Below are 26474 nucleotides of genomic sequence, written 5' to 3'. Positions count from 1 at the left end.
TGGGTGTTACACTGTTCCTCTTATTTGCTAATCGAGGTTTCTTGCAATTTAGGTTTTTGTACTGCATCCAGCTCTGTGGCATGATGAGCAACTCACAGAATTAGCATGAAATGAAAATACAGTTCTCTCTTGCTCCATACTGGGGAGGAACTTAATGTTGATTTGGCTTTGTGGTGGTGCACAAAGTTTAGGTAAATGAAATGGGCCAATTAGCCATCTGAAATCAAGAAGCAAGGAAACATGAATAAAAGATGGATTCATTGTGCTGGTGCAGGATGGTCCCTTCTGGCCTTAAATTCTAAAAAGGTGAGGGTGAGGTGTTAGGATAAATGTGAAGAAAGGCAGTAGAAACTTACTTTTAGGTCTAATATCATCCTTAGTTTAATCCCAGATGTATCTGCAGAGGTAGAGGGTGCCATTATAAACTCACACCTAGCTCCCCAACCCTCCCCACACCCTAGAGCTGCCAAGATTTTCTCTTGTAGACTGTGATTTGTCCCCTTTATAATGAATGTCAGCCACAAAGATAACTGTTACTGGCATTAGTTTAAAGAAAGGTAGAATGCCATTGACCAGATGATATTGGCAGAATGTCTGCAACAGCTTTCAGAGCCGGTAGAGCTAGTGTCTGTGCCAGTTTAAAACATGAGTGAGACCACGGACAGAGATTATACCTAGGCTGTACGGAGAAAAGGGACTTTACTGAATCTTTGGCAGAGTCAATATTTTAAATATCTGACATTAAAATAGTCCCCAAGTTTCACACCCAGCCACCTGGAACTGCATCCCCAGCCTTGCCCCACATCCCCACTCTAACTTTGCAACCCCTGGCCCCACCTCCCCATCCTTTGCCCGCATTGCGAAGCGCGCAGCGCGGTCCCCCCGCCCCCGTACGCTTTTTCCCGGGGGGCGGGGCCCTTGGACTCTGACAGCGGGAAGCCCCGCCCCTGCCCGGAAGCCGCCCGTTGCCTTGGCAGTGAGGCCGCGCTGCTTCCCGAAGCGGCCGGGGCCCGGTCTGGGAAGGAAAGAGCCGGGGAGGGAGGCGCAGAAGGGAGGCAGCGCGAGGCCGGGCCCTGTCCTCCAGCCCCCGGCATGACCAGGCCGGAGATGGCGGACGAGACGCTGTTCCTGCTGCTGCACAACGAGATGGTGTCTGGGCTGTACCGGGCCGCGGAGCACGGCGAGGGGGTGAGACGGGGACTAGCGGGAGGGATCCACCGAGGAACTGCGGAGACCCCCTGTTGCCGAGCACACGCACGCGATCTCCCGGGGCTTCCGTATCCAGCACGTCCCTGCGCTCCTGCTTGGCACGATGCCTGTGCCCGGAGCGGACTCCGCTGCCGCCAGGGTCTCTGGGTGCCAGGAGCACCGTGGGGCAAAGCCCAGCCTGGCGCTGTCCTGGCCGAAGCTAGAGAAAGAAAGACACGAACACGTTTATTTCCTGAACTCAAAATATCTGATTCTTCTATAAAATCCTATCGGGAGAGCCGGCTGGCCGGATCTTACTGTTCGCATGTGTTTGCAGGGGAGGAGCACGAGCTGAAATAGCATATCATAGTCTATAGCTTGAGGCCATTAGGGATGGATGTGTTCTTATTTTCTCTATACACCCTGCTACAAGACTGGCGTTAACAGAATATGAAAATATAACTTTTGTATCTTCTAGGAAAACGGACGATGCATCACTAAACTGGAAAATATGGGGTTTAGAGTAGGACAAGGATTAATCGAAAGGTAAGAATAGTGAGATTTAAAAAAATGTCATCCTATAGCCTTGCTCTCACCCACTGCATCTCACTTTGCTGACCCCCCCCCACTCTTTCCCCAGGAATACCGTGTGGACTGGAGCCCTCCATGAATTTTTGGTATTGAAGTACAGTTTACAGGACTGTCCTTTATAGCATCACTTCTAGTGCTTTTTAAAGAGAGATACAATATCAACTTACCTTCAGACCTTTGGTAGAGTAGCTGACTTTAATGGGTGATTGAATACTTTTGTTAGCAGTCCATCCACTTCATTTTAAAATCATCCATAATTCTTGGATGAATGCAATCTAGTACAGGTGACTTATAGTTCTTTAATTGTCACTTGTTCTAGCACCTTCTCTTTTGACACTGTGGTCCTAGTGCCAGGGAGAACAGGATTCTGCATAAATGTTTTGATTCAGTGATTCCCTCCTAATTCTCCCACAGCCTCCTCTCCCCACAGACCAAGGAGATCCACTCCTTTTTCCCTGTAGTCCAGGCAGGAGTGTGTTTGCTGCCAGGAACCCATATGTGCCTGCACCGGTGGGTGCTTTGACCCTCCTCTCCCCCCAGTGCTGCCCTGACTCCACCCCTGCTCTGCCCCCTTTTGCCTCCATTCCAACCCCTATCCCAAAGTACCTGCCCCAAATCTGCCATTTCCCTGCCCCTAGTCTGACTCCTTTCCCAAATCCTCCTCCTCCCTCCCTCCTGAAGCTTGCTACAGCTGTTTGGCGTTGGCAAGCTGTGACAGTGCTGCCCGTGGGAGCCAGCTGAAATCACTCAATTTGGGTGAACTGCAAACAAAATGGGGCAGACAAATCCCAGAAGCTGGTGGTTATTCTAATACTTAGATTTACCAAGCCAGCACAGAACAGCTTCTGTAGTACCTTCTGGTTACTCAGAAGTTCAAACAATGCAGTTCCCTTAAAGTGCCCAGCCTCAAGCCTCCGTCCAGACACACATGTCAGATATGAAGATGATTACTGAAAATCTTATCATATAAAAGAAAAGGTTCTTCCAATCCCAAAGGATCAGCCACATACCCAGGTCCAATTATAACTTAGATCTTACCCAAAATACATGCTTATGACCAATTCTTATTAACTAAGCTAAAATTTATTAAAAAAGAAAGAGAGAGAGAGTTGGTTAAAAGATCAATATACATACAGACTTGAATTCAATTCTTGAGGCTCAGATACATAGCAGTGGTGAGCTTGTAGTTGCCAAAAGTCCTTTTAGAAATAGTCCATAGGTTATAGTCCAATATCCATATTCAGGGTGACTCCACTCAGTGGCTGGGGATCTCAATCCTTATGGCTTAAGGCTTTCCCTTCTTGAAACCCAAAGCAGATCTGAGATGAAGTAGGATCGTGTCCCAGGGTTCTTATACATTTCCAGCAGCCTTTTGACTTGAGAAAATAATAGGCTTAACTTTTCTTCTCCTAAACATCCTGGCAATTAACACAGGGTAATTTATCCATTAAACAGTTCAGATACAGGTTACCACAACGTTGAGACACATAGACAATAATACTATTTCACTCAAGTATCTTCCTAAATGTTAATATTCTTTTTTTGATCTTTGAATTAAAGCCATAGCAGTAGACAAGACTAATTTATTTGCTTACATCACAAGACCTGAGCAAACATCTCCCCTTCTACCTCTAACAATGCAGACTTGCATTTCAAAGCTCTATTTATTTACATATTTTCCTAACAGGTCTCTAAAGTTCAGCCATGAGTCAAGTTAGTCTGTCAGTTAATTAACTCTTTCTGGCCCTGTCACCTTTCAGTGAGCTATTATATTACTCATACCCTCACACAAGAGCTGGGAGATGGGCGGAGGAGAGGGGATGCAGTGCTTTGAATCCTTCCTGCATCCCTGTCAGCCATTCATGCCCCAGGATTAAAGTTAGTAAATTCAAAGATATTGGTCCCACCATAATTTTGCCACTTCATGCGTAGGTATTAAGATAAGATAAAAGCAACACACAATACTATGTATACATGAGTGACAGGAGTCAAGGGAGTCTATATTTGAATGTTCTGACTGTGTTATATACTTAAATCTCAACCAATGTTGCATATAGCTTTTTTTTTGTTGTCATTTACTAGACATATGGTCAATTGAGAAAGTCACTGTACACCTGCATTTACTTGAACAAAATCAACTTAAACATTTCTGCTCTGCTCTTAGGTTTACCAAAGACACTGCCAGATTCAAGGATGAGTTAGATATTATGAAGTTCATCTGCAAAGATTTTTGGACTACCGTATTCAAAAAGCAAATTGATAATCTAAGGACCAATCATCAGGTATTAATACTGTAGCATAAGAGTTAATTTGTGGAGCTTGTTATAAACATTTTATTATTTGGAAGGAATTATAATATTGCTTTAGTTAGTCTTGGTCTGAAATTAATCATACACATTTTCCATCAGGGATAATCTTTTTCTTTATATGGTCTTATTTTAAAAAGTAGCTGTCCTTAGTTAAAAAAAATAGTTTTAGATACTACTTTCAATGCAGACTTGACTGTAATAAATATTGGAGTGGTGGTGTAATGCAGACTTGGCTGTAATAAAGGTTTAGAGTGATGTTATAGTCTTTTGCCATTTTAAAAGACTAATGCCTAGATCATCAAAGGAATTTAGGCTTCTAACTTCCATTAAAATCAATAGCTGCTTAAATACCTTTGAGGATCTGAGCCTAAATGCCTGCAGTCCCCCAAAACATTTTTGTAGTACTGCTGCAACAACAGACCCAATGCAAGTACACAGTCCAGAAATGGAGATGGCAATTGTGATTGAGTTTTGTTGTTTTACAACACATTTTTACATACCTGATGAATCATTTAATAGAAAGCAATTTCACTTTGTCATACGTTATCTCAAACTGCCTGCATAATATTTCTCTAGAATGAGTTCCTTGAACCATTTTACTTTGAAGTCATTATTGTATGCTTTTGAATGTTACCATTTGAAATACTTCCACCCTGCTAAACGCATTGTGTATGAAACAATTGACAAACTTTCACTGCAAATTGGCATCCCACTGATATGACACTGTATTCATATCCCTTCCTCTGTAGAGCTAGCCAGTTTTCAAAGCTATAGCAGAATCATATAAACAGCTGCTTTCATTGTTAGAGCCTTAAATCTCTGTTTTTTCTTTCCAAAAATCCATGATATGGCACAATTCTCATGATAAAATTAGGAATGGGAGACTTGTATGGGAGAGAAATGGCTGCAAAAGGTAAACTCTGTAAAGTATTTAACTTCCAATGGGTATTTTATCACCAATACAATTTAACAAGGAATGCTTGCAGATTAGAAACTGCATACTCAAATTTAATAATTTGTTTGTTGTTCTAATAGTTATTATATTCCAAAAATATTTGAGATCTGTAATAGCAGAGCCCTAAATAAAGTCAGTTTTATATAAACCTTTACATTTGTTTCAAGTAATGTTAGGTTATAAATTGAAAGAATCATCCTTACCTCTTACAGCCAGAAATTAAGCTTGGAGACATTTTCATTGCATGCTTAGATGAGCCTATTCTATTTTTATACTTTGTTACATAAAGTTATGTGGGCACTTTTTTAATATGTGTAGAGATGGATTATTAGAATCTGTTTTTATGCTGTTCATATAAGGGAGTACTCGTGTCCATATCATCTCCAATGATTTTTCATAATTAAATTATTTTTGGGGAAAGTAGTGGAGAAAAAATTACCATTTCTTAAGTATTAAAATGAACAAATATTAACAACAAACAAAATTTAATACATCAGGGCTGCTGTTAAAATTATTCTTCAGCACTGGAAAAACTTCTCCCAACTACATGTAAGTCATCAGGCACATCCCAGCTTCACAAGTTTAAAACTTATTTTATAAAATTTAAAGAAACAATTCAGATTAAACTTTCCACTCTTTATTCTTTACATATAGTGTAATCCTGTTTTCTGTTTCAATCTGAAAACATTTCACTGTATTTGTAAATGTCTCTTACAAAAAGATGAACTGATTCTCTCTAAAAATGTTGATTACAATATGTTGCTAAATATCCTACTAAAGGAAAAATTTCTTTTCCTATAGGGTATCTATGTACTTCAGGACAACAAATTTCGTCTCTTGACTCAGATGTCTACAGGAAAACAGTATTTAGAATATGCACCTAAGGTATTCTTCAGCTGTAGCCTGGAAAATTAGCAGTTTTAGATCTGTATTATCTTGATTCAATTGTAAAATTCTTATGACTGGAGTTGTGTGGATAGAAAAGGTACAAAAATGCATTTGGAGCATTTTCTGTATAAGTGTTAAGTGTTAGACTAGGTATCAGTAATGTTTTCTATTGTATTTAGGTACAGTGAATGTGACTGGTGGGTCAGGAAATAATCATGGTCAATTTGAAGCCTAGCAGTGCCAACTTGGAGTGGCTTGTCTGACAGAGCAAGGGCTGTATGGGGTCTCTTCTGCTCTGCCTATGAATGGAACATCAAACAACACACGTTGCTCTATGGGGAATACTGCAATGGGAGTGACCGTTAGCCTCACAAAACTTTTTTATTTCCCTTCAGTAGAAAGCACGTATTATCAGGAACCTTCCTGTCTTTCTCTTCCATTCCTTTTCTCCTAATTCCCAAGAGATGGTGAGATTATACGAAAGTGATGGTCAAAACAAACTTTCAATGATATTACATTTTTATAAGAAATATCTTCCAGCAGATTTTCATAAATAGCTCTTAGTTTTATTAATTTAAAACTGTAGCTAACATAATAGATTATATAAGTTACATCAGTGCCTCAGCAGAGAAACTGCTGCTCTGAAGTGGTTTTGGTCAGAGTGGATGTCAGAAATGGAGTGCTCAATTAAATTATAATATCCTATAAATATCTCTTGGATGATAGCTTTTGATCTCTTAACAGAAGACATGACTATGGATCTTTAATACTGGATAGAGTCTTGGGAGATTTGCCTCTTTCTATCTAGTCTGCTTGAGATACTGTTTTCTATATTTTTCTGTAAAAATATTTGGAGATATCTTTAAGTTCATAACATTTACCCATTTTCTAAGGATAAGCTGAGCTCTGATTTACCAGCAGGTATCTCAAGTTTAAAATCACTCCCTGAGTATTCTGTATTAAGTTTATATACCTTCTGGCCAAATGTCTTGCAAAATATTGGCATGTCCTCAAATGTTGAAACAAAACCAGAACTACCACATAAGCTGTTTTTATGATTTGTAGTTAGATTGTGATACAATGCTAGTATACTTTTATTGTAAACTTCATTTTTGATGATGCTGGCATAAAATAAAATATAATTTTATGTTTAGTATCTGGCATTCACCTGTGGACTAATCAGAGGTGGCTTATCAAATCTGGGAATCAAGAGTATTGTGACAGCTGAAGTTTCAGCAATGCCTGCATGTGAGTACATCTCAGATTAGACACCTGCTGTAAGATCACTGAATAGGTTTCCTTATCTACTTCATTGCTGTTCAGGTGTTCAATGTGGGACTAGAATTTAAGGCTGTACTAAGTGTGGATGTAAGGAAATGGCTTATTTTGAGTATTATTGAAAGTTGTACTATTGAAAGAGCAGAGAAGGTTAGCACAGAGGAAAAACAATTATAAAATGAAAAGCAAAACCAAGAAGAATACATAGAAAAGAAAGACAGGGGAAAATGAGAAGCAACAATCATTCCAGGGTGTAGCAGTAGGGGAAAGAAGGGGAAGATTCCAACCAAATGAGGTTGAGAATTGCTGTTTGAGTATCTTCTACTTCTAGAAAATGACTACTACTTTTGTAGAATTCCAGGTGCCATGAGATTTAACTTTTTAGTGGTTCTCAAACTTTTTTACTGATGACCCCTTTCACATAGCAAGCCTCTGAGTGTGACCCCTCCTTAGAAATTAAAAACACTTTTATATATTTAACACCATTATAAATGCTAGATGCAAAGTGGGATTTGGGTGGAGGCTGACAGCTCATGACCCCCCGAGAGGTCCCAATCCCCATTTGAGAACCCATTTTAGTACAGCTTGGATTATAGCCTGCAAAATGAACGTTATATGTAGTTACTGACAAACTATCCAATCTCCTCTCCTCTTCACCCCTTCTAGTGGTTTCATGTAAATATTGGTGACATAATAGGCTTCACTGCCAACAACCTAATCTAAGTGTGTTCCCACAGGGCTTTGCACAGTTTAAATTGTTTTTAACAAATTTAAAATTAAATTGATGCAATCTTGAACATAGACAAACTTGTAAAAACACTTTTAACTGGGTTTAAAAAAATGTAATAGAATAGAATAGCTAGATTTTTTTTTTAAGGCGAAGAAGAGAACTGCACTGTCTCCTGCTAGCTCTTTTGAACAAAGCAAGTATGAGAAGTTGCTGCCATTGGAAGGATTTACAGATAATACTGATATTTTGTAACTTGATTCTGCTTTTCTTTGCAGGTAAATTTCAGGTGATGATACAGAAGATGTAGAACATGTTCAGATCTGTGTATCTGTCCTTTTTAAAAAACCCTGTGTACACTAAAGATGTCTTGATTAATTTAGCTTCACCTGTATACCTTATAAATTATAGTAGCATGCAGCACAATTCCTGCATTATGTAAAGTAAATATTAACTTAATAAAAATAGCTTAACACTATATTGGTATCTTGGTATGAAATTAATAAGTCCTGTACTAAGACATTAAATATCCATCACAATACACATTCAATTGATTACATAACTTTCACACACACATGCATTTCAGTTGCTAGATTGCTGAATGAAGAAGATTGCAGGCAGATGTATTTTAAAATTTTTTAATGTTGGAATTGAAAACCTGAAGTATGGTAGCATGGGCAACTTTTCCCCTCTCTTTTTGTTCTTTAATAGGGTTAGCTAGGTCCTGTGGGTGAGAGTAAAAGGATTTAAAAGGAGGTGAAGAGCTTGTTCATTTCAGCAACTGGAGGGTTGACAGAATAATGGTATATTTGTTTATGGGATGTATGGGGGCATTGCTGAAAGAGGGCAGAGTTAAGGTTGCTTGGGCAACCTTAACTGTGAATGTCCTGGTTTTTAGAAGTTTTGAGTTTTGCTCAATTCAGTATTCTGAATGGTGACATACCACCAAGCAACCTTAACTCTGCATTAACACAGGGATTTTTTGCCATTCAATTTCCTAGTTTTTTGAATGGGAAAAGTTGTTGTTGGTAGAAGTTAGTAGCCATTTAGGCTATTGTAATATGTCTCACAATTTGCATACTGAGACATCCAAAACTCCCACCAATCAGCTGGCCTTCACCAGCCATGAACCTGACCCCTTCTCTGCTGGCAGGCCTTCCACCACTGCAACTGAGAACAGATGTCCCTGAAACCTTCACTACTTGGTATACAAACTCTTCTGTTGCTGTTACTTTGCCCCAATCATACAATCCAACTTGAGTAAAGGACAATTATGTTAGTGGAATGGTGTTTCTGGTCATGTTTTGGAATGCTTGGAGAGAGGAGTTTGTGGCAGAGTCACTGAGAGAAAGCAGACAGTGTCTGTTCTACTACTACCAGTTTTATGTTTGGGCTAGAGAGGGAATGATTCTATGGCCTGGTGGTTATGGCAGCCATGTAGGAAGCCTCAGGTCCAGTCTCCCCTTTCTCATTATTTTTTCATTATTTATCCACAACAGAACAGCTTCAGCAGAAGGTGAGGAAATCTCTCATCAGAATATTAGATCAGTGGTTGAAGCACTGAGTTGGGAGACCCCTGTTCCAATCCTTTCTCCCCCTCAGGCACAGGAGGGAATTGAATTTGGATCTCCCACATTCCAAGCAAATGCTCTAACCACTCAGCTAAAAGTTATAAGGTGGGTACTACCATTGCTGGTACCACCCATTTTGTGTGGCTGAAGCAGGCACCTAACTCATTCCCTCAAGGAATAGCTTAGGCACCTAGGCCACTGCCAGGTTACCTTTCATGGACTGCAAAACAGAGATAGGCATGGCCTGGATTTAGGCACCTATTTCAGAGAGAGGCAGAGTTTAGCACACAACCCTGTCATCAGCATTTCCCATTGCCTAGCTTAGGTGACTCCCCATCTATGATACTGGCTTCTGTGAATCACACTATTAGCTGCTTAATATCTCTCCCCATTCAGTGTACAAGGAACCTAAGCACCTAACTCAGGCTGTTAGCATTGTCCCTGTGGTTGTCTAGGTACCTAAAAGTTAAGTGCTGTGACACTCAGCATTGAAACATCTAAAGTCCCTTTGTTCATCAAAATGGGAATGTTTAACAGCAGTTAGTGGCTGTACTACATAACCTATGTTCAAGTCTGCTATGATGTAGAGAGAACTGGACAGAAATTTTGTTCTTACATTTAAATACTGTGAAAATGACATTAATCCTATATATTACATAATGTGCCATTTATTTGAAATTTAAGTATTTTTAACAGATTGGATAGCTTCAGTTCCTTGTATATACCCAGACTTGACTACCAGTGCCAATATTGATAGTTTCTCTCTTGCTTTATAACTGCTAACAGAGCACAGAGAAACTTTCATCTTGAAGTGGTTAAATCTACAAAAAGCATACTTGATCAGTGTATGAGACTGACTATTCTTATAAATCCAGTAAAGTTAACAGGAGTAAGGTTACAGTCTAGATTACATTAAAGCCAGGTCAAAGAGTTGTACAAGCTTGTTCATGCTAATAAATACTCATTATGCTCTGAGTAAATGTGTAATTATTTTACTGCTAAAATTAGTATAAACTAGTTTTATTGCACTAGCATCTAACATTTTCAGATCCTTTCTTGTTTTATCTCCAGTGTATACTGAGCTAATTATTATATTGGAGTCTCTAATAAGGAATATAGTTTTATAGTACTGTTTAAATTCAGTACCTAAACTGACCCAGGTATATCTAACATGACCAACAATTCTGAAAAACTGCAGATTATAAATTGCTTCTTGGCATCTATTTTTGCTAATTTTTAGAAGCATTCTAGCAAGACAAACAAACACTGAGCATTTTTGAAAATTTTATTGTAAAGTTTTACAAAACCATTTAATATCTGATTCTTTAGATGGGTTCATGAAAGAGGTTTCTCACTGCCTCGAGCTTTCATTTGTAAAAAGCTTGGGTCCCAGTCTTGCAAATCTTTATTCACATGAGTAATTCAATTTCAACAAAAGGGCTTACTCTCCAGAAGTAATTTTGCAGGATTAACTACCCTTGGGTACTTACAACAGCTCAATTTGCTTACTGCTTTAAAGACCACTTGTTTTTGCAGAGAAACAGGCTTATAGAGAGAGTGGTTAGGCACTTCGCTGCTGACCTTTTTCAGGTCATGGATTATTCAGTGAGACCAGCAGTCTTTTGCTCAACACCATTCAAGCTCACTACTAAGAAGGTACATTTTGAGCTGCATTGCACCTGGCTGTTTAACAATAATGCTGGTGTTGGTTTTATAGTGATGTGAGACATTCAATGTCCCAGTTCTGGGATCAGGAGGGCTCATCAGCCAGGTCACGTTGATCAAAATACCTATCAGAGAAACACAATTTGAATATATTGAGGACAAAGTTAGTCTGAGAAAGAGTTAAGACGTTGTCAATTACTTAATTGGGGGGGTGAGGGGGAACAGTGTATTTGCTGTATATTTTACCGCTAGTTTTTATTCCCAAAATGTTTTGGCTTCACATAAGTAATTTTAGATTTGTTCAAAAGGTTCATCATTGATCACATGCTTCAGATGAGGGTTTTTTTTTTAAATTTTACTTCACATCTCCTTGAGGAAATTAGTATATGCTTTGTTTTCTCCTGGTTTTAAAAGTAAGTCATTTTAAACTAAGCAAATGTGTACAACAGTATATAAAAAGTCTTTCCAAAAACAGTCGTAGCCTATATTCCTTAAAATCTGATCATATAGCCAAGCTATCTGTGCTTTGTGTACATAAATTACTCTAAATTCTACTTAATAAAAATGAAACTTGCAATACCTGCTAACTAAACAGATTAGCAAATTCAGAGCAGACACTTTCTCTTCATTCTTGTTCTCCTGCAACAAAGGAATATGAAGTCTTAGGTCATATGTCTAATACTACTTGGCTGTAGAAAAGGACTGCCACTCTTATGCAATTTGTTGGGTTCCCATAAAAATCCAGTAGTTCATTCTCAATACGTTGCTTTTTCATTCACTTGAGTCTACTATCTATATACTATTAAATCAAACAACTTGGACAAATGCAAACTAAGAATTTTATTTCTCAACAATACTGAAAAGTTATTCCCCACGCTATTCTGAATTGTAAGAATTTTCCCCTATTAAATTGTTACTTACCTCTAATACTCTGACTTCAGAGCATCGTCTTGCCAACTGCCGAATTAGGGAGTGGGCTTCAGGCAACAAAGGCTTTTCAAGACACGCCAACAAAGCATAAAGCCATCTGCCCTAAGTGGATTTAAACAGAAATACAGCTTGGTATTTTCCAAATCATTTTACCATAATTAACTGGTAACACACCGAGGTCCCATACATTGCTATCCATTGCCATTGTACTGAATGCTAGTGAAGACCAATATCTGGCCCAAAAACACACATGCATTAATAAATAATATATAGTAAGAAGAGGAAATGATAAATATTGTCATGATAGAGAGAGGAGCAAGGGAAAAAAGTTTCAAAGTTTGTGCTCCCTAGGGCATACCTACAGGCAAGGGAGACAAGTTACCAATGTTATGAAAATAAATTTGAGTTTCCTGATATTTATTTGAAATATACAACTCTTCACTGAGTTAGTTTATAGGTAGATAGGATAAATTAAAATTACCAGTTCTGGAGTAAACTCTCTCTCTCCAAACCAGTTTATCAGATATTCCAGGACGCTAGTTACTGTTGCCTTTTAAGAGGAAAAAAGAAAAAAAAACACACCTGAAAAGGAACAATGACTATGTATAACAGTCATTGCACCAATTTTTGATGATTATAAAAAACTATATCAAAAGCAAACAGAAGCATGACTTCACTTTTCATTGGATATAAACAAGTGTCATTTCACTCTTTATGGTGTATCTAGACAGGCATTTATTTCAGTCTGAAATTTGATACAAAGGAGAAAGGAAGTTTCAGGACAGATGTTGCTGATATCGCAAAGGACTGAATATACAGTAAGAAGAGAAAACGATTCCCAAAGTGGACCACAATACTTAAAACTAAAATCAGACCTATAGAAAGACTTTCATGTCAGACACTGAAAAAATTCAGACTGTTTAGAGATGACTAACGGGACATAATAGTATGAGGGGTAGTATTAGTATGAGGGGCTTCTATGACTGTTCAGAATGCCACAAGACATTCCAGATGCTCTTCTCCAGGTGGTCTGTAACATCTGGGATAAAATTCCATCAACGGAGGTGTGGAGGTGTGGCCTACAGGCAGACACCCCATTACATGGATTCGTGAAATCTGTTCCGATGTCAGACTTTTTGCCTATCAAGCCCTTGCAGCCACACAGGAATGGACCAAATGGTGAATAATTGCTACAGCCGACCCTCTGGTTAAGCACTGAAGTAGTAGTAGTAGCAGCAGCAGCAGCAGCAGCAGTTCAGTAAGCAATGTGACTAAACATCACATCTGTTGTGTTTGTTCTCCCATCCTCTCTTCAGGAAGAGAAGCATGTGCAGTGGAGTGTATTGGTTTGGGTTTTTTTTGTTTTTTTTTTAAATTATTTAAGCCACAAGCATGAGAATGTGTCTTCCGTACCAGCAACAATAATAAAAACGAACAAAAAAATATTTATATTTAAACACTAAGTATCAGTGAGGAAAGGGTAGAGGTTTGATGTTAGTTTTACCAAGTAAGACTCTAGTGGCAGGTTGTGGTAATGCCTCAAATAAGTTTTATGGTATAAATTATTTTTTCCTTTAATATAGTGACCCTCAATAGATGGGATATCCATGGAATTAATAGGAAAACTATAGAAAAAGTAAACATTTTTGGTGAGAAATATTTTATTCTTATAAGTAGAAACACAGACTTACCTGATTCATTCTGCTAACAATACTTAAAAAAGGGGGAAAACCGATCTGAAAAGAAAAATCATGGTGGAACTGTAATATATAAAGAAAACTTCCCAACAAATACCCTTGTACTTTAAAATTTAAATTAGAACCAAGTTTGAACATGAGGACATACATCCATTTCATATTTTTCATTATAATGGGTTTTCAAAGCATACTGAGTACTAATTTTGAAAACACTAGTTACAATTAATAATGGGAAGAGCAATAAATACTCCTGGGGGAATTCTGCACCAAAAAAAATTCTGTGCACATTATAAAATTCTGCATATTTTGTCAAAACAACACTACATAATCACACCAGTTTCCATTATATTCAAATTATTTCAAAATATGTTAGTAACTATGTCTGTAACAAAACAGATTTTTTTTTCCCCCAGGAGCAAAGAGTTAAAGAAACCCCTATGACAACCCAGTTCCTGTTTCTCTGCCTCCTACTCCCCAGAGCCGAGCTGGGGGCCAGATACCCATAACCCCTTCCCCTCCCAGAGCTCAACTGCAGGACATCCCCATACCTCAGAGCCCAGCCGCGGGGCACCCAACAACCAAGTCATTTGCATGCACCCCCTACTCTCCCAGAGCCCAGGGATCCAGAGGGAGAAACAGCACGATGCTGGGTCCTGGGCTTGTGTGGAGTTTCCTGCATGCCATCTTCCTTCAGGATGTGCTGGGAAATGCAGCTCCAGCTCCAGCTCCTCCTCACGTCCCTCCAGCAGAGTCTTCAATTTGTGAGTTGGGGTCTGCCATGTCCAGTGCCCTGTAGTGGCAGCCAGCAGCTCTGTAGCCCATTTCGGGGGGGGCAGGGGGGGAGGGAGTGAATTCTGCGCAGAACATTAACTTCTGTGCAAATTTTGCATTGTGCAGATTGTGCAGTGGCACAGAATTCCCCAGGAGTAAACAAAGCAAACATAAGCAGTAAAAAATAGCTATTCATCTAAAACGTGACCAAATACTGGGAGAGGCAACAGATTTTAAAAGGACAACTTGAATTTCTTTAAATTGCAATTAAAAAAAAAAGTTATTGTCTGAATCATAGACTCTTTAAATAGGTCCTGAATTTTTATAAGTGTTTTCTGGCTCTCTGATGTTTAGTAATGGCCTTTTGGGCATGTCCAAGAGCAACAACAAACATGCCTGAGCACACCTGTTCACCTATCTCTCTGTATACAGACATGCTCACCCGAACTCCTTCCTCTGTGTACACACCCATGCCTGATACCTCCATGGCTTCAGCTTTGCTGCTACCACTACTAGTAAGCACACTCTTAAAAGGCTTAGGGAATAACATATATGAGAGTTCCCCGGAGATTGGTCTGCACAGGAGACAAACTGCAATTGACCATCAGCAAACAATGGAGACTATGCAGAAAATGCTGTTAAACACACAGAATAAAACATTGGCTCTAACATGTTTCAGTTAATAGTAATTCTAAGAGTAACTTATAGTAGTAGATACATAATTTTCAGATGGAAATATAAAATCAGATTCTCTGCTTCAACAGGTTTCCATTTAACATAGCAGGGAGGTGTGCAGCATGTTCATCACAGAGCCTCTTTTGGATTCAGATTGGATCTGCACTGAGCCCAACACATAAGGACAGTTTCTGGAAGCTGCTAATGAGACATAACAGCCAAGAACTAAGAAGGAGCTTGAGTACTCTTATTGAAAGTGATATCTACCTTAATGTAATCAATTCCTAGGTTTTCATTACCAGATACTGCAATAGCTGCTTCTGAATATAACTTTTCACCCAGACAAAAGAGTTTCCAGCCTTCTTCATCCTCAGATTTTGGCTGAAAAATGTAAATAAAAGAGTGGGCTACTTTTCATGATATTATCATTCAGGATTTTCATTACATAAAGTTATATATTTTTAAACAATTTAGTAATCCTGATTTTCAGTTAAAAACAATTACTAAAGCACCACCATTATCAGCATAAAACAATTTAACAGTAAAAGAAAAATGTTCACAAAATGTTATAAAATTCACTCACCATTGTAACATTGCTGTCCAAATGTTGTGCCTTCCAATGATTTCTGTGTTTATTCAAACTCTGTAGGATTAAAATAATTAAGCCTGATTATGGTTTATAATATAACGATTTTATTCTAGCCAAAGTAGCTTTTCATCTCTAAATTGCTTTAATTGGGCCTCCATAACCATAAAAAAACCAATTCAATACCATTATAATGGTTATTTTTCTTTTAGAAAAAGTAGTTTGCATGTTGCTGTAAAAATATGGTAAATAATTGATCAAATTATTCATGTATTTCTTTTAATATAACAATGTATTGCACGTTGTAAGCTCAAATTTACTATTTTATAATCTGTAGAGAGAGATGAAATATGAATAAAATATGTTAGTCTACTCAAAATTTTACTTTAAAATACTCCTTCATTTATATAGCTTTGACAGTCTCTAGAACCATAATTTTAGCACTATTAATCCTTTAAAAAGGTTTACGTAAGGTAAACAATCTTAAGAAAAAGAGTTTTCAGTTCTTGAAAGACTGCCCTTGCTTCTGTTTTGAGATTTTAAATGGGGAGCTTTCACCTTCATAAGCCAGCTTTCTCCTTCTTCTGGATCTGGCAGAGTTATCAAGTGTTTGATAATCTTGCGCTAAAAATAAGCCTCAACAAGTACTGCAGTATCCTAAATGAGGGGAACACTGGCTGAAAAGAACCAAAACCTTGTTTCAACACAAACATTAGGTATAGCAAGAAAACAACCGTGAGTAAGAGATTAGATGTATTTAGATTCTCAGTCCAGTATGGGTCAAGGATCTTCATAGTATCAAAATACCTCTTTGACAGTAGATGTGTAACGTTTGTCCAAAACTAAAATGGCCTGCTTCGACAGTATTATGGAGACTGAAGTTTAAACCTTTGGAATTCAAGGTATGTTTTCCAACCAGCGATCGTTATTGCAGCAAAGTTTTTGTTTTGTTTTGTTTTTTTAAGCAGCACCATGAGACCAGAACTCTGCCAAAAATCAGAAGACCTGACAGATTTTATACAAACATAATGCTAGCATAGAGGTCTAGCCTTCTGATTCTTTTTCACTACTACTTTTGCATGTTTACATGGATACCAACACCAATTCTTTTCCTTCCCCTCCATGCTAATTCTGTTAGAGGTAAAAGAGGTCAGCATTTAACTTGTTGCAATAGGAATGCTATATGTTTTAAGTCACTTAAGATCTTAGAGTATTGAAACTTTGTGATAAAAGTCTAGTTTACTATTTGTTTACCTTTTGCATTTTACTCAGCTTGGATTGTGGGGTGTGCGTGTATGTGAAAGGCTATTCAGTTTCCCTTTTTAGTTCTCAAACAATGGGGCAACTTGCAAGGACTGTATGGAAAATTTAAGATACAACCATCAGATTTGTGTAGATGGACCTTTCTACCTAGATGGAATCCTACTGAACTCAGTGGGTTCCTGTGTGGGTGTAAGATACTGTCCATGAGCCCAATTACTGGACTGGGACCCAAATGTTTTTATTTTGATCTTAGTAGTTCATTAAAACATTCCTGTTAATACTACACTTTGTAATATTTTTTGTTAGCTACAAAAAACCCCTAAGATTTGCCCAAAGACCCTTTAAATACACTGATGTCATCACTTACAAAACTTTGTTCTCAGTCAGCTAAATGTATGATTGCCTGTTTTCTCCAAGAACCTCTTTGGTGCTGTAGTGTCATGATAAATTAGGTTTACCAAAAAACCCCAAAAAACAAAAAACAAGTTTTCCAAAGACTTTATTTACTATTTTCTACCACAAAATGTTACGTTCTATCTTTCCCCAGAATACAGAAAAGTCCATCCTTCCACCCCAAAAAACACCACCATATTAGATGCCATCACATCCACACTGCACTAGTTTGTGAACACTCTGTTCTTTACCTGACGAACTGCTGAAAAATGAGACACTTGCTGCTGCTGCCATTTGAGAGTTGGAGAATATCCCTCAGGGGCAGGATGGCATCCTGTAAGCTAAGAGAGCATAGGTAGGATCTTTTTTACAAGTAGTAATCAACAAACAGACCCCTAAACTAATCAAGTCTAAAACTAAGAATTTCCACTTAAAGTACATGTGAAACTAGAAACTCTCTCTTACTATTAATGGGGAAGTATTGTTTACTCATGATAGATGAAATTCTCTAAAATAGAATGGTCATTATTTTTCTTTTTCTTAGTGTAGCTTTAAATAGCTTATTTTGAACAAATGCAAATTTTACAGAAATCTCAAACAGATATACTGACTGTCTTACTTTGTATCACGAGCAAGTAGATAGCTTGATTTGCACGGAATAAAAGACTGATCTACAAAAATACATTGTTTTAGGGTCCTAAACAGATCTACCACTTCAATTAAGAACGAGCATCTGCAAGCCATATAAGGCATCATTGCAGAAACAGAAGAATTACCGTTCCAGATCTCCACATAAAACCCCATGAATTTGTAATAAAAATCTAAGAGGCAGAGATGAAAATTTTTAAATGCATGTAGTTAAGTGCTTTTTAGAGGGAGGGATAATAAAAAACCTCTGTAATGACTTCTTGCAGGTGGGATGCTGAAAATTTAGCAATAATATAGGATGTATCTCTAGATTAAAAGTGAACCCCAAAACACTCACTAATCCACTACTTTTACAGTTCAGTACTGAGCCAACTCCCTATTTTATTAAACAAGCTCTGAATGATTCACTGAAAGAGACACACGAGCATGATGGTACGTCCACATCTTGAATACTGTGTACAGATGTGGTCTCCTCATCTCAAAAAAGATATACTGGCACTAGAAAAGGTTCAGAGAAGGACGACTAAAATGATTAGGGGTTTGGAACGGGTCCCATATGAGGAGATTAAAGAGGCTAGGACTTTTCAGCTTGGAAAAGAGGAGACTAAGGGGGGATATGATAGAGGTATTCAAAATCAAGAGTGATGTGGAGAAAGTAGATAAGGAAAAGTTATTTATTTATTCCTATAATACAAGAACTAGGGGTCACAACATGAAATTAATAGGCAATAGGTTTAAACAAACAAAAGGAAGTAGTTCTTCACACAGTGCACAGTCAACTTGTGGAACTCCTTACCTGAGGAGGTTGTGAAGGCTAGGACTCTAACAGCGTTTAAAAGAGAACAGGATAAATTCATGGAGGTTAAGTCCATTAATGGCTATTAGCCAGGATAAGGAATGGTGTCCCGAGACTCTGTTTGTCAGAGAGTGGAAATGGATGGCAGGAGAGAGATCACTTGATCATTACCTGTTAGGTTCATTCCCTCTGGGGCACCTGGCACTGGCCACTGTCGGTAGACAGGATATTGGGCTAGATGGACCTTTGGTCTGACCCAGTACAGCCGTTCTTATGTTAAGCAGGAAATTCCACTATTATTTCCACTAGATACGAGTTAAAGAAAAGTTAATCTGAACTGTAATGTATGTTAAAAAAATTGAATTAAAATAGTTTCAAGTACCACATTTTGCCTGACTACATCCCAATTTAATTTTACAAACACTTCTGCTTGGTCTACACTACAAAGTTAGGTCCACACAAAGCAGCTTATGTTGACCAAGTTTGTGCATATGTGTATGCTTAAACTGGTCTCACACCGATGTAAGCAATCAGGAATTATGCTGACACAGTAATACCATCTCCCTAAGCAGTGCACAGCCACAGTCCATGTACTTAGGTCAACACAGTGCGAATTTAGACACTGCATTACTTATAGCAATCCTAACTGTCCTCCAGCAGCTGTCCTATATTGCCCCACACTGACAACTCTGGTCACCATTGTGAACTTCACTGCCCAGGGGTCACAAACCGGAAACCCCTCCTCCCATTTAAAGCCTTGCAAATTTTTGAAATTCCGTTTCTGGATTGCCTGGCATGGTGTGCACACGTAGCAGCTTTCCATTGTTGAGTGCAACTGCCCAGCTGACCATGCTGGAGTAGACAGGGGATACTGGATCTCTTGGGTCTGTGTAGAGAAGAGGATGTGCAGGCGCAGTTTCAGACCAGCCATAGAAACATCAATATCTATCTACCAGCACATTGCTCCGGGGATGCAAGAGAAGGGACCAGCAGCAGTGTCGCACGAAAGCCAAGAAGCTGTGGGAGGCATACCAGAATGCCAAGGAGACCAACAATCAATCTGGTGCCAAGCCACAGACCTGTCCCTTTTACAACCTCTGAGAACCCAGAGTCACAATCCTACTCAGCAATAACTTCAGCAGGCACCACTGCAATACACAGACTAGCATCATAAAGGCCCAGGCTGCTTCAAGATACCAGCAGCAGCTGTCCTCTCTCTGCCTTTGTTACCTTTAGGAGTGAGATATCAGCTAAAATCACCCCAATCCCTAGTGGGCCATCCTCACCATGGCTGGTGCTGTGACTAACACTGTCCACAAGCAGAAGTGAGAACGTAGTGCTTAAAACTTTAGGAGAGCGAGTTCAGCATCTTAAAGTCTGCTTTCTGTAGTGAATATGCTGACAATGTTACCCCTGTGTGTTTGGTCTTAAAACAGCTGCCATTACAGCCTTCAGGATCTCCCCCTGCACACCTGCAGAATGCCTGAACCAGATAAGGAGGAGAAAGAGGATTCGGGATGACATGTTCAATGGGATCCTGCAAGCCAGTGCTGCACTGTTTCGTGAGCACAAGGCATGAACAATGAACACTATGGACAGCCTGGAGAATGAAAGAGTGGAGAGGGGAAAGGCCCAGGAGTCCCAGCAGGAAAAAGGAGTGAGAGAGAGATGCATTAGGACATAATAGGGATTTTCATGCAGTGCAAACAGTTGTTCCAGGCTCTGGTGGACCTGCAGGTTCAACAATCCCAGGCTTGCCTCCCTCAACAATCCATTGAGAGCTCAGTATCAGGAACACCTATATCCCCCACATAACATTCCATGTGGCATCATTCCCCTTCCACTCCACCCCAAGGGACATTAAAGACAATCATAGCTTCTCATCTGCTGACTTGTAAAAGCCATGGTTGGCGTATATATAGCTGAAATGGATATCAACATTTTTTCCCCTCCATAATAAATTAAGAAAACAGAACTTAAGTATGTATTTGTTTTAAAATTGCACAAAGGTTTTTTTTAAAACTAATTTTGTTACAGAATAAAATTATATTATTTGGAAAATAATTCATCTTTATTAGTTCACAACATATGCTGCCAAGTGCTCAGCAGTTCTGAAAGCAACTAATCACCTGTTACTGCACAACGACACACAAATTATAGGCTCATTCACAAACAAAATTAACAGGTGAAACAACAATGTTATATTCCTACACGTAATTGCCACAAAATTGCTACCAGGCTACAAAAGAGCAGGACCTGGACAACACCACACACTAGTCTGGCTCACCGTTAAACTGGTCTTTCAAAGTCTCCGTGAGCTGTATACCTCCATGGTGAGCTTTTCTAATACCCCTTGTATCTGGGTGTTCAAATTCAGCAGACAGCTGCTCCACCTCCACCATTGTGGAAACTTTCCTGCTTTGCTTCACGTATATTATGCAGGACACAGCAAGCAGTTATAACCATTGGGATATTTTTCTCACTGAGGTTCAATCTTGTGAGTAAACAATGCCAGCGACCCTTCAAATGACAAAACGCACATTCAACCATCATTTGGCACCTGCTGAGCTAGTAGCTGAATCATTCCTTGCTGCTGTCCACGTGGCCGGCGTACGGCTTCATGAGTTGGGGAAGTAAAAGGAAGATTGGGTCACCAAGGATCACTATAGGCATTTCAACATTCCTAATGGTAATCAACCAGTCGGGAAAGAAAGTCCGTTTGCAGCTTCCTGAACAGTCCTGTGCTCTTAAAAATGCGAGCATTATGCACCTTTCCTGACCAGGCCACGCTGATGTTGCTTGCATAACCATAGAAGAGTAACCCTTTCTGTAGATATTCTCAGTGGCAAAGAGGTCTGGTGCCAAAATAGGGATATGCATGCCATCTAGCACTTCATCACAGGTAGAAATCCCATTGCTGCAAATCCATTCGCTATGTCCTGCACGTTGCCAGTAGTCACAGTCCTCTTAGCAGAAGGTGATGAATGGCTCTGCATGCTTGCACGATAACAGTCCCAGCGATGGATTTCCCAAATCAAATTGGTTCCAAACTGACCGGTAGCAATCTGGCATTGCAAGTTTCCACAGTACGATCACCACTGTCAGTGCTGCTCTCATTTTCATGTCCCTGCGCTGAAGGGCTGGGGTGAGCTCAGTGCACAAATCCAGGAATGTGGCCTTGTGGATCTGAAAGTTATGTAGCCACTGCCTGTCACCCCAAACTTGTAATATGATGCAACCCCACCAGATCAGTGCTTGTTTCTTGGGCCCAGAAGTGGCAATCCACCATCTAGAGCTGCTTTGTGAATGCCACCAACAACCTTGAATTGGCTTTTGCTATGTTCCACAGCAATCTGTCCTCCAAGGAATCATCATGGTCTCCACTCATTCGGTTCTTCCTGAGGCTCTGCAAATATTCCAGGATTGTGTGCCCTGTGTTTGCAAGGTTCATAACAATAGTGCAGAGCTGCACAGGCTCCATGGTTCTGTCAGAGATGGCAGACAGCGAAGAGGGCCATGTGGGTTTGTGGGATATTGAAAAAGAGGTGCAAAAGTTATGGACACATATAACATTATGGGATGGAGACAGCAGCAAACTGGGAAGTTGACCCCATGCTCTCAGCTACCCCCTGCATGACTCCTTTCAGCCTCATCATGCACTGCCAAAGCCTCCCAAAAGACAGTGAACACAAGAGTGGCAAGTTGCACAGTGGGATACGTACGCATGCAGCAGAGCACTCTGCATTGATTCAGGCACGCCCGCTGAGTATGTACACTGCCGAACCAAGGAGCCATGTACGCAGGCACACAAATGACATACTAATTTTGGCGGCTGTACGCCAACGTAACTTGAGTCAATGTTAGTTTGAAGCGTAGACATGCCCTTACACAAAAACATTTATCTCCCCTGTTGTGTGATCAACAGAAACAAAAGGGAAACCTGTCAAAACTAAAACTAAGACGACACACTTTCTCCTCTACCATCTTTTAAAGATCGCAGTCTGATCTGCCTCAGTTCCCCATCTACAAAATGGGGACATCATCTTATGGAGTGTTATGAAGATAAAATCTATTAATGATTGTGACGTGCTCAAATAATAAGGTGAGTAAGGCTATATAAGCATCTAAATAGTTTAATATTAGATTTTAAAAATCATTTATGTTAGAATATTAAATAGATGGTGTCCCCTCTAGAAAGCAAAACAAAATACTATTCTAAAGGGCCTGATTCTAATGCCTATCATAGTTAACTGAAAGATTAGTAACTCCATTGAGAGGTAACCAGTCTTAAGGCTTATCATAAGAAGAGAAAACAGTATCTTTCTATATGTATTTGAAAAGGACTTTATCAAGAAAGGAGAGAAAATTTGAGGGAGGGGAAGAGGAAAGTGTCCCACGTTGTTCAACGTGGAATCATGAAGTAAAATTGAGCAAATGAAAATTTTATGACGTGAAATATCAGAACAGAGTTTACAGAAGAGAAATTGTAGAAGCTCCATTATTTGAACCATTTTGAAGGAGACAGGGCAAAGCCCTAGGACACATCCAGTAGGGTATAATCCTGTTTGGCTGACCACAACGGATGGACTAGGGTGATTAAAAAAAAAAATCTTAGAAACTAGCAACAGAAAAAGACTAACAACATACTCTGCATTGATGATATCCTCGTATCTTTCAACTGCAGAAAAGTTTTATGACAACAGTGTTTTATAAACCTTTAAATAAAAAAATATTTTAGTTGCATTTGTAGTGAGAAAATACGATCAATTATTTTTGCTGAAGATATAACATTCACACAAAATATTGTAAGTTAGATCAGTTGAGTTTTAACGAGATTTCAGTTATCCAGTAATTCACAATCTGGAACTGCAAGACTAGATTCCATTTACTTCTGCAGATTACTTTAAAATTTGGTTACTCTACAACATGTTTGATGCTTACACCATGTATCCAAATATTTGAATAGACAAACATTTTAATATGAAACCAAACCCTTTTCTTCTCATTTAACTGTCTACTCTGTTTTTCTAAAATTTTTTTTAAAAATATATACATAAATAGATATACACAATACTTACTGAAATATTTACTGTCTGCTTCTTTCTCAACTTTCTAGGGTCTATCTGTGCCACAACAACATCTGGGCATCGTGCGGCTTCAATCCTTCAAACAGAAATAAAAGACTATATTTGAAATCCCTCAGCTGTGTCCCTTAGAACCAGAAACTGTCACAGATTTGGGTTTGCATGAGGAGGTACCTGATCAAACACAAAACACTTGCATAATTCTGAAGTTATGAATTAGTATCCTGGAAGCAGCTGACACTATGTCCCTGTGGCCCCACAGGGGTGGGGGGAGGGAGGAGAGGAGGCAGAGGGCTCTCTGCTGTAGGCACCAGCAGGACTGGAACCTGCTCCGTGAACCTCCCCTGCACCCCAACCCCCTACCCTGAGCCCCCTGCTGCACCCCAACCTCCTGCATCTTGCACCTCTCCTGTACCCCAACCCCTGCCCTGAGCTCCTTCCTGCACACCACATTCCCTCCTGCACGCCAACCCCCTGCCCCAGCCCTACATTCATGGCCCTGCATACAATTTCCGCACCCAAATGTGGCCCTCGGGCCAAAAAGTTTGCCCACCCCGGTTTAGATAATATAGTCCTGACACAAGTGCAGGAGACTGGACTTCACTAGATGATCTCTCGAGGTCCCTTCCAGTCCTATGATTCTACGCTACCCTGTAGACCTGGGCTCAGACTCAGGGGTGAGCTTAGTGAGCTCACAGGACCAGGTTCTAAGACCCACTGGTCTGAGCCTGAGTACTGCTGTGATTCAGGTCCAAGCCCTTCATTTTGCAGCATGGACACAGCTCAAGCCTGGATCCCCAGAGGTCGGATCTGAGGCTACACCCAGGTCCAGCAAATGCAAACTCGGGTTCAGGATAGAGTGCGGAACCACAGGCGGGAGTCTGCAGGCGGGGAGACCCAGGCTGACAATGCAATGTAGGGGGTGGGGGTGGGGGTGGGGCGGCGCCCGCCCCCCCCCCGCCCAGGCTGCGCGCTGGGACCAAGGTGGGCGGGTGCCAGCCCCGCAGCTCGCTCGGCGCGCGAGAGCCACACGGATCAGGACACAACTCCCTGCGCCCCCGGCCCCTTCACAGAGGGGAGGCGCCCAACGGACTCCCAGGCCGGGCGTGCTCAGGCGAGGCGACCCAGCAGCCCCTGCACCTGACCAAAGGGAAGCGAGGCCCGGCCCAGCCCCAGCTCGGCTCCCCCACGGGGCCAGAAGGCAGCGGGGCAGCCCCCCAGCCAACCCCTCCCCACGTACTGGACCCGCTTTAAATACTCCGAGGGCGTCCGCGGGGGCATGGTGGGGTCGAAATCCTCCGCGAAGTCACAGTCCCCCACAGGCAGGAGCCGGGGCATCAACTCCTCCACCGCGGACTCCATCTCCGCGCGACGGCCGTTCTCCAACGGGGAATCGCAGCGCGCAAGCGCGTTAAGGGACGCCGCTTACTCCTGGGCCGCCTAGACTGCTGGTCGAGACAACGCATGCGCACTGCGTGCCCTTCTGTGCCGCGGCGACCGCCCCTTCCGACGCCTGCGGGAGGTCGGGGCAAGCGGAGTAGCGCGCTGCCTTTCCCAGGGCTCAGTGGAGGTTGGGACGCCGTCTAGTGGTGCGGCGAAGCTCCTGTTCACATCTTATCTGGCCCTGTCCCGATGCTTATGGGATCGTCGCTCTCGGAGCTTCTACCCCACCGGCCTGGATTGAAGCGTGACTGGACCCAGTGCCTTTTGAGCCTGCAGACACCATCCCATTACACCATGTGGTCCTTGTTCCAGGCAGTATACGACACACTGTCTCCTATTGTAAGAATAATTGTGCCCAGGACGGACCATCTGTTGCCAACACAGTGTATAATTTAGTACCATGAACAAAACTACAGGATGTATTCCCTTTGAAATAGCAATATGCCTTATTTTCCATACAGTTCCATACTCTCGTGACAAAAGGAGGGCATTGTTATGCAACAGGTGCCCAACGAACCACTGCCACGTTGGTATGGACCTGCCAAAATAACATTGCTATGTGAACATTGTTATGCGCACAAACTCAGAAACACTGAAACGTTAGCAAAAGCTTGGTATGTAGCTCTCAGCTAGGAAACAGAATGTGAGTAAAATGTGCACAGACAGGTCTACAGAGAACTACCATGTACTAAGTTTATAATTCAGGGGCACACTTGCCCACTTTACTGACCACAGGTCATCTTTTGATATAATTTCTGGACCCAGTAACACACTAAGGCAACTTTGCCACTGCACTTCAACCCAGAACCAGGTGTACCACAGCTTTCCCTCATTTTAACAGCCCTGATCAGACACCTTTTCATACTTTAGTACACTTGGCGTATAGATCTACAGAGTGGGTTTACTGTCACTATGGACACTAATGAATGGCAGAATGAAATGTAACAGTTGGCCAAGAGATTTATGTCTCATCATTGCCTTTTAAGGGCTGATGTATCACAGTGGAATGATGGATT

The 26474-nt window shown here is 40.6% G+C and overlaps 2 protein-coding genes across 3 annotated transcripts; one reads left to right on the top strand and one right to left on the bottom strand.

The window, feature by feature from the left end:
• Positions 1–928: 928 nt before the first annotated feature.
• TRAPPC6B (trafficking protein particle complex subunit 6B) lies at positions 929–8414 on the top strand. The gene is made up of 6 exons (XM_050954003.1): positions 929–1188; positions 1667–1734; positions 3944–4061; positions 5845–5928; positions 7086–7179; positions 8215–8414. The coding sequence occupies exons 1-6, from the start codon at positions 1093–1095 to the stop codon at positions 8244–8246; spliced, it is 492 nt and encodes a 163-aa protein (XP_050809960.1). The 5' UTR covers positions 929–1092; the 3' UTR covers positions 8247–8414.
• A 2364-nt stretch (positions 8415–10778) lies between these two features.
• On the bottom strand, positions 10779–25459 carry GEMIN2 (gem nuclear organelle associated protein 2). 2 transcript variants are annotated; one of them, XM_050953983.1, is made up of 10 exons: positions 25256–25457; positions 24010–24094; positions 17739–17828; positions 15829–15888; positions 15513–15626; positions 13794–13838; positions 12584–12652; positions 12094–12204; positions 11753–11811; positions 10779–11297 (listed from the first exon to the last, which is right to left on the bottom strand). In XM_050953983.1, the coding sequence occupies exons 1-10, from the start codon at positions 25375–25377 to the stop codon at positions 11258–11260; spliced, it is 795 nt and encodes a 264-aa protein (XP_050809940.1). In that variant the 5' UTR covers positions 25378–25457; the 3' UTR covers positions 10779–11257. The 2 variants fall into 2 exon arrangements, with proteins under 2 accessions (XP_050809940.1, XP_050809941.1); XM_050953984.1 differs by lacking the exon at positions 17739–17828 and having other exon boundaries at positions 25256–25459.
• Between the last annotated feature and the right edge of the window lie 1015 nt (positions 25460–26474).

This window comes from Gopherus flavomarginatus, chromosome 5 (assembly GCF_025201925.1).
Source record: "Gopherus flavomarginatus isolate rGopFla2 chromosome 5, rGopFla2.mat.asm, whole genome shotgun sequence".
In the NCBI taxonomy this organism is placed as follows: Eukaryota; Metazoa; Chordata; order Testudines; family Testudinidae; genus Gopherus; species Gopherus flavomarginatus.
The sequence above is the reverse complement of the archived record's forward strand: the minus strand, read 5'-3'. Positions and strand labels throughout refer to the sequence as shown.

Excerpts from the sequence above, each read along its gene's own strand:
- GEMIN2 (XM_050953983.1), bottom strand. The coding sequence starts at position 25,377 with ATGGAGTCCGCGGTGGAGGAGTTGATGCCCCGGCTCCTGCCTGTGGGG. Across the intron at positions 24,095-25,255 it reads GAGTATTTAAAGCGGGTCCA|GATTGAAGCCGCACGATGCC; the intron begins GTACGTGGGGAG and ends TTCTGTTTGAAG. Across the intron at positions 11,812-12,093 it reads CTGAAGTCAGAGTATTAGAG|GAGAACAAGAATGAAGAGAA; the intron begins GTAAGTAACAAT and ends CCTTTGTTGCAG.
- TRAPPC6B (XM_050954003.1), top strand. The coding sequence starts at position 1,093 with ATGACCAGGCCGGAGATGGCGGACGAGACGCTGTTCCTGCTGCTGCAC. Across the intron at positions 1,735-3,943 it reads GGACAAGGATTAATCGAAAG|GTTTACCAAAGACACTGCCA; the intron begins GTAAGAATAGTG and ends CTCTGCTCTTAG. Across the intron at positions 7,180-8,214 it reads AGTTTCAGCAATGCCTGCAT|GTAAATTTCAGGTGATGATA; the intron begins GTGAGTACATCT and ends TTTTCTTTGCAG.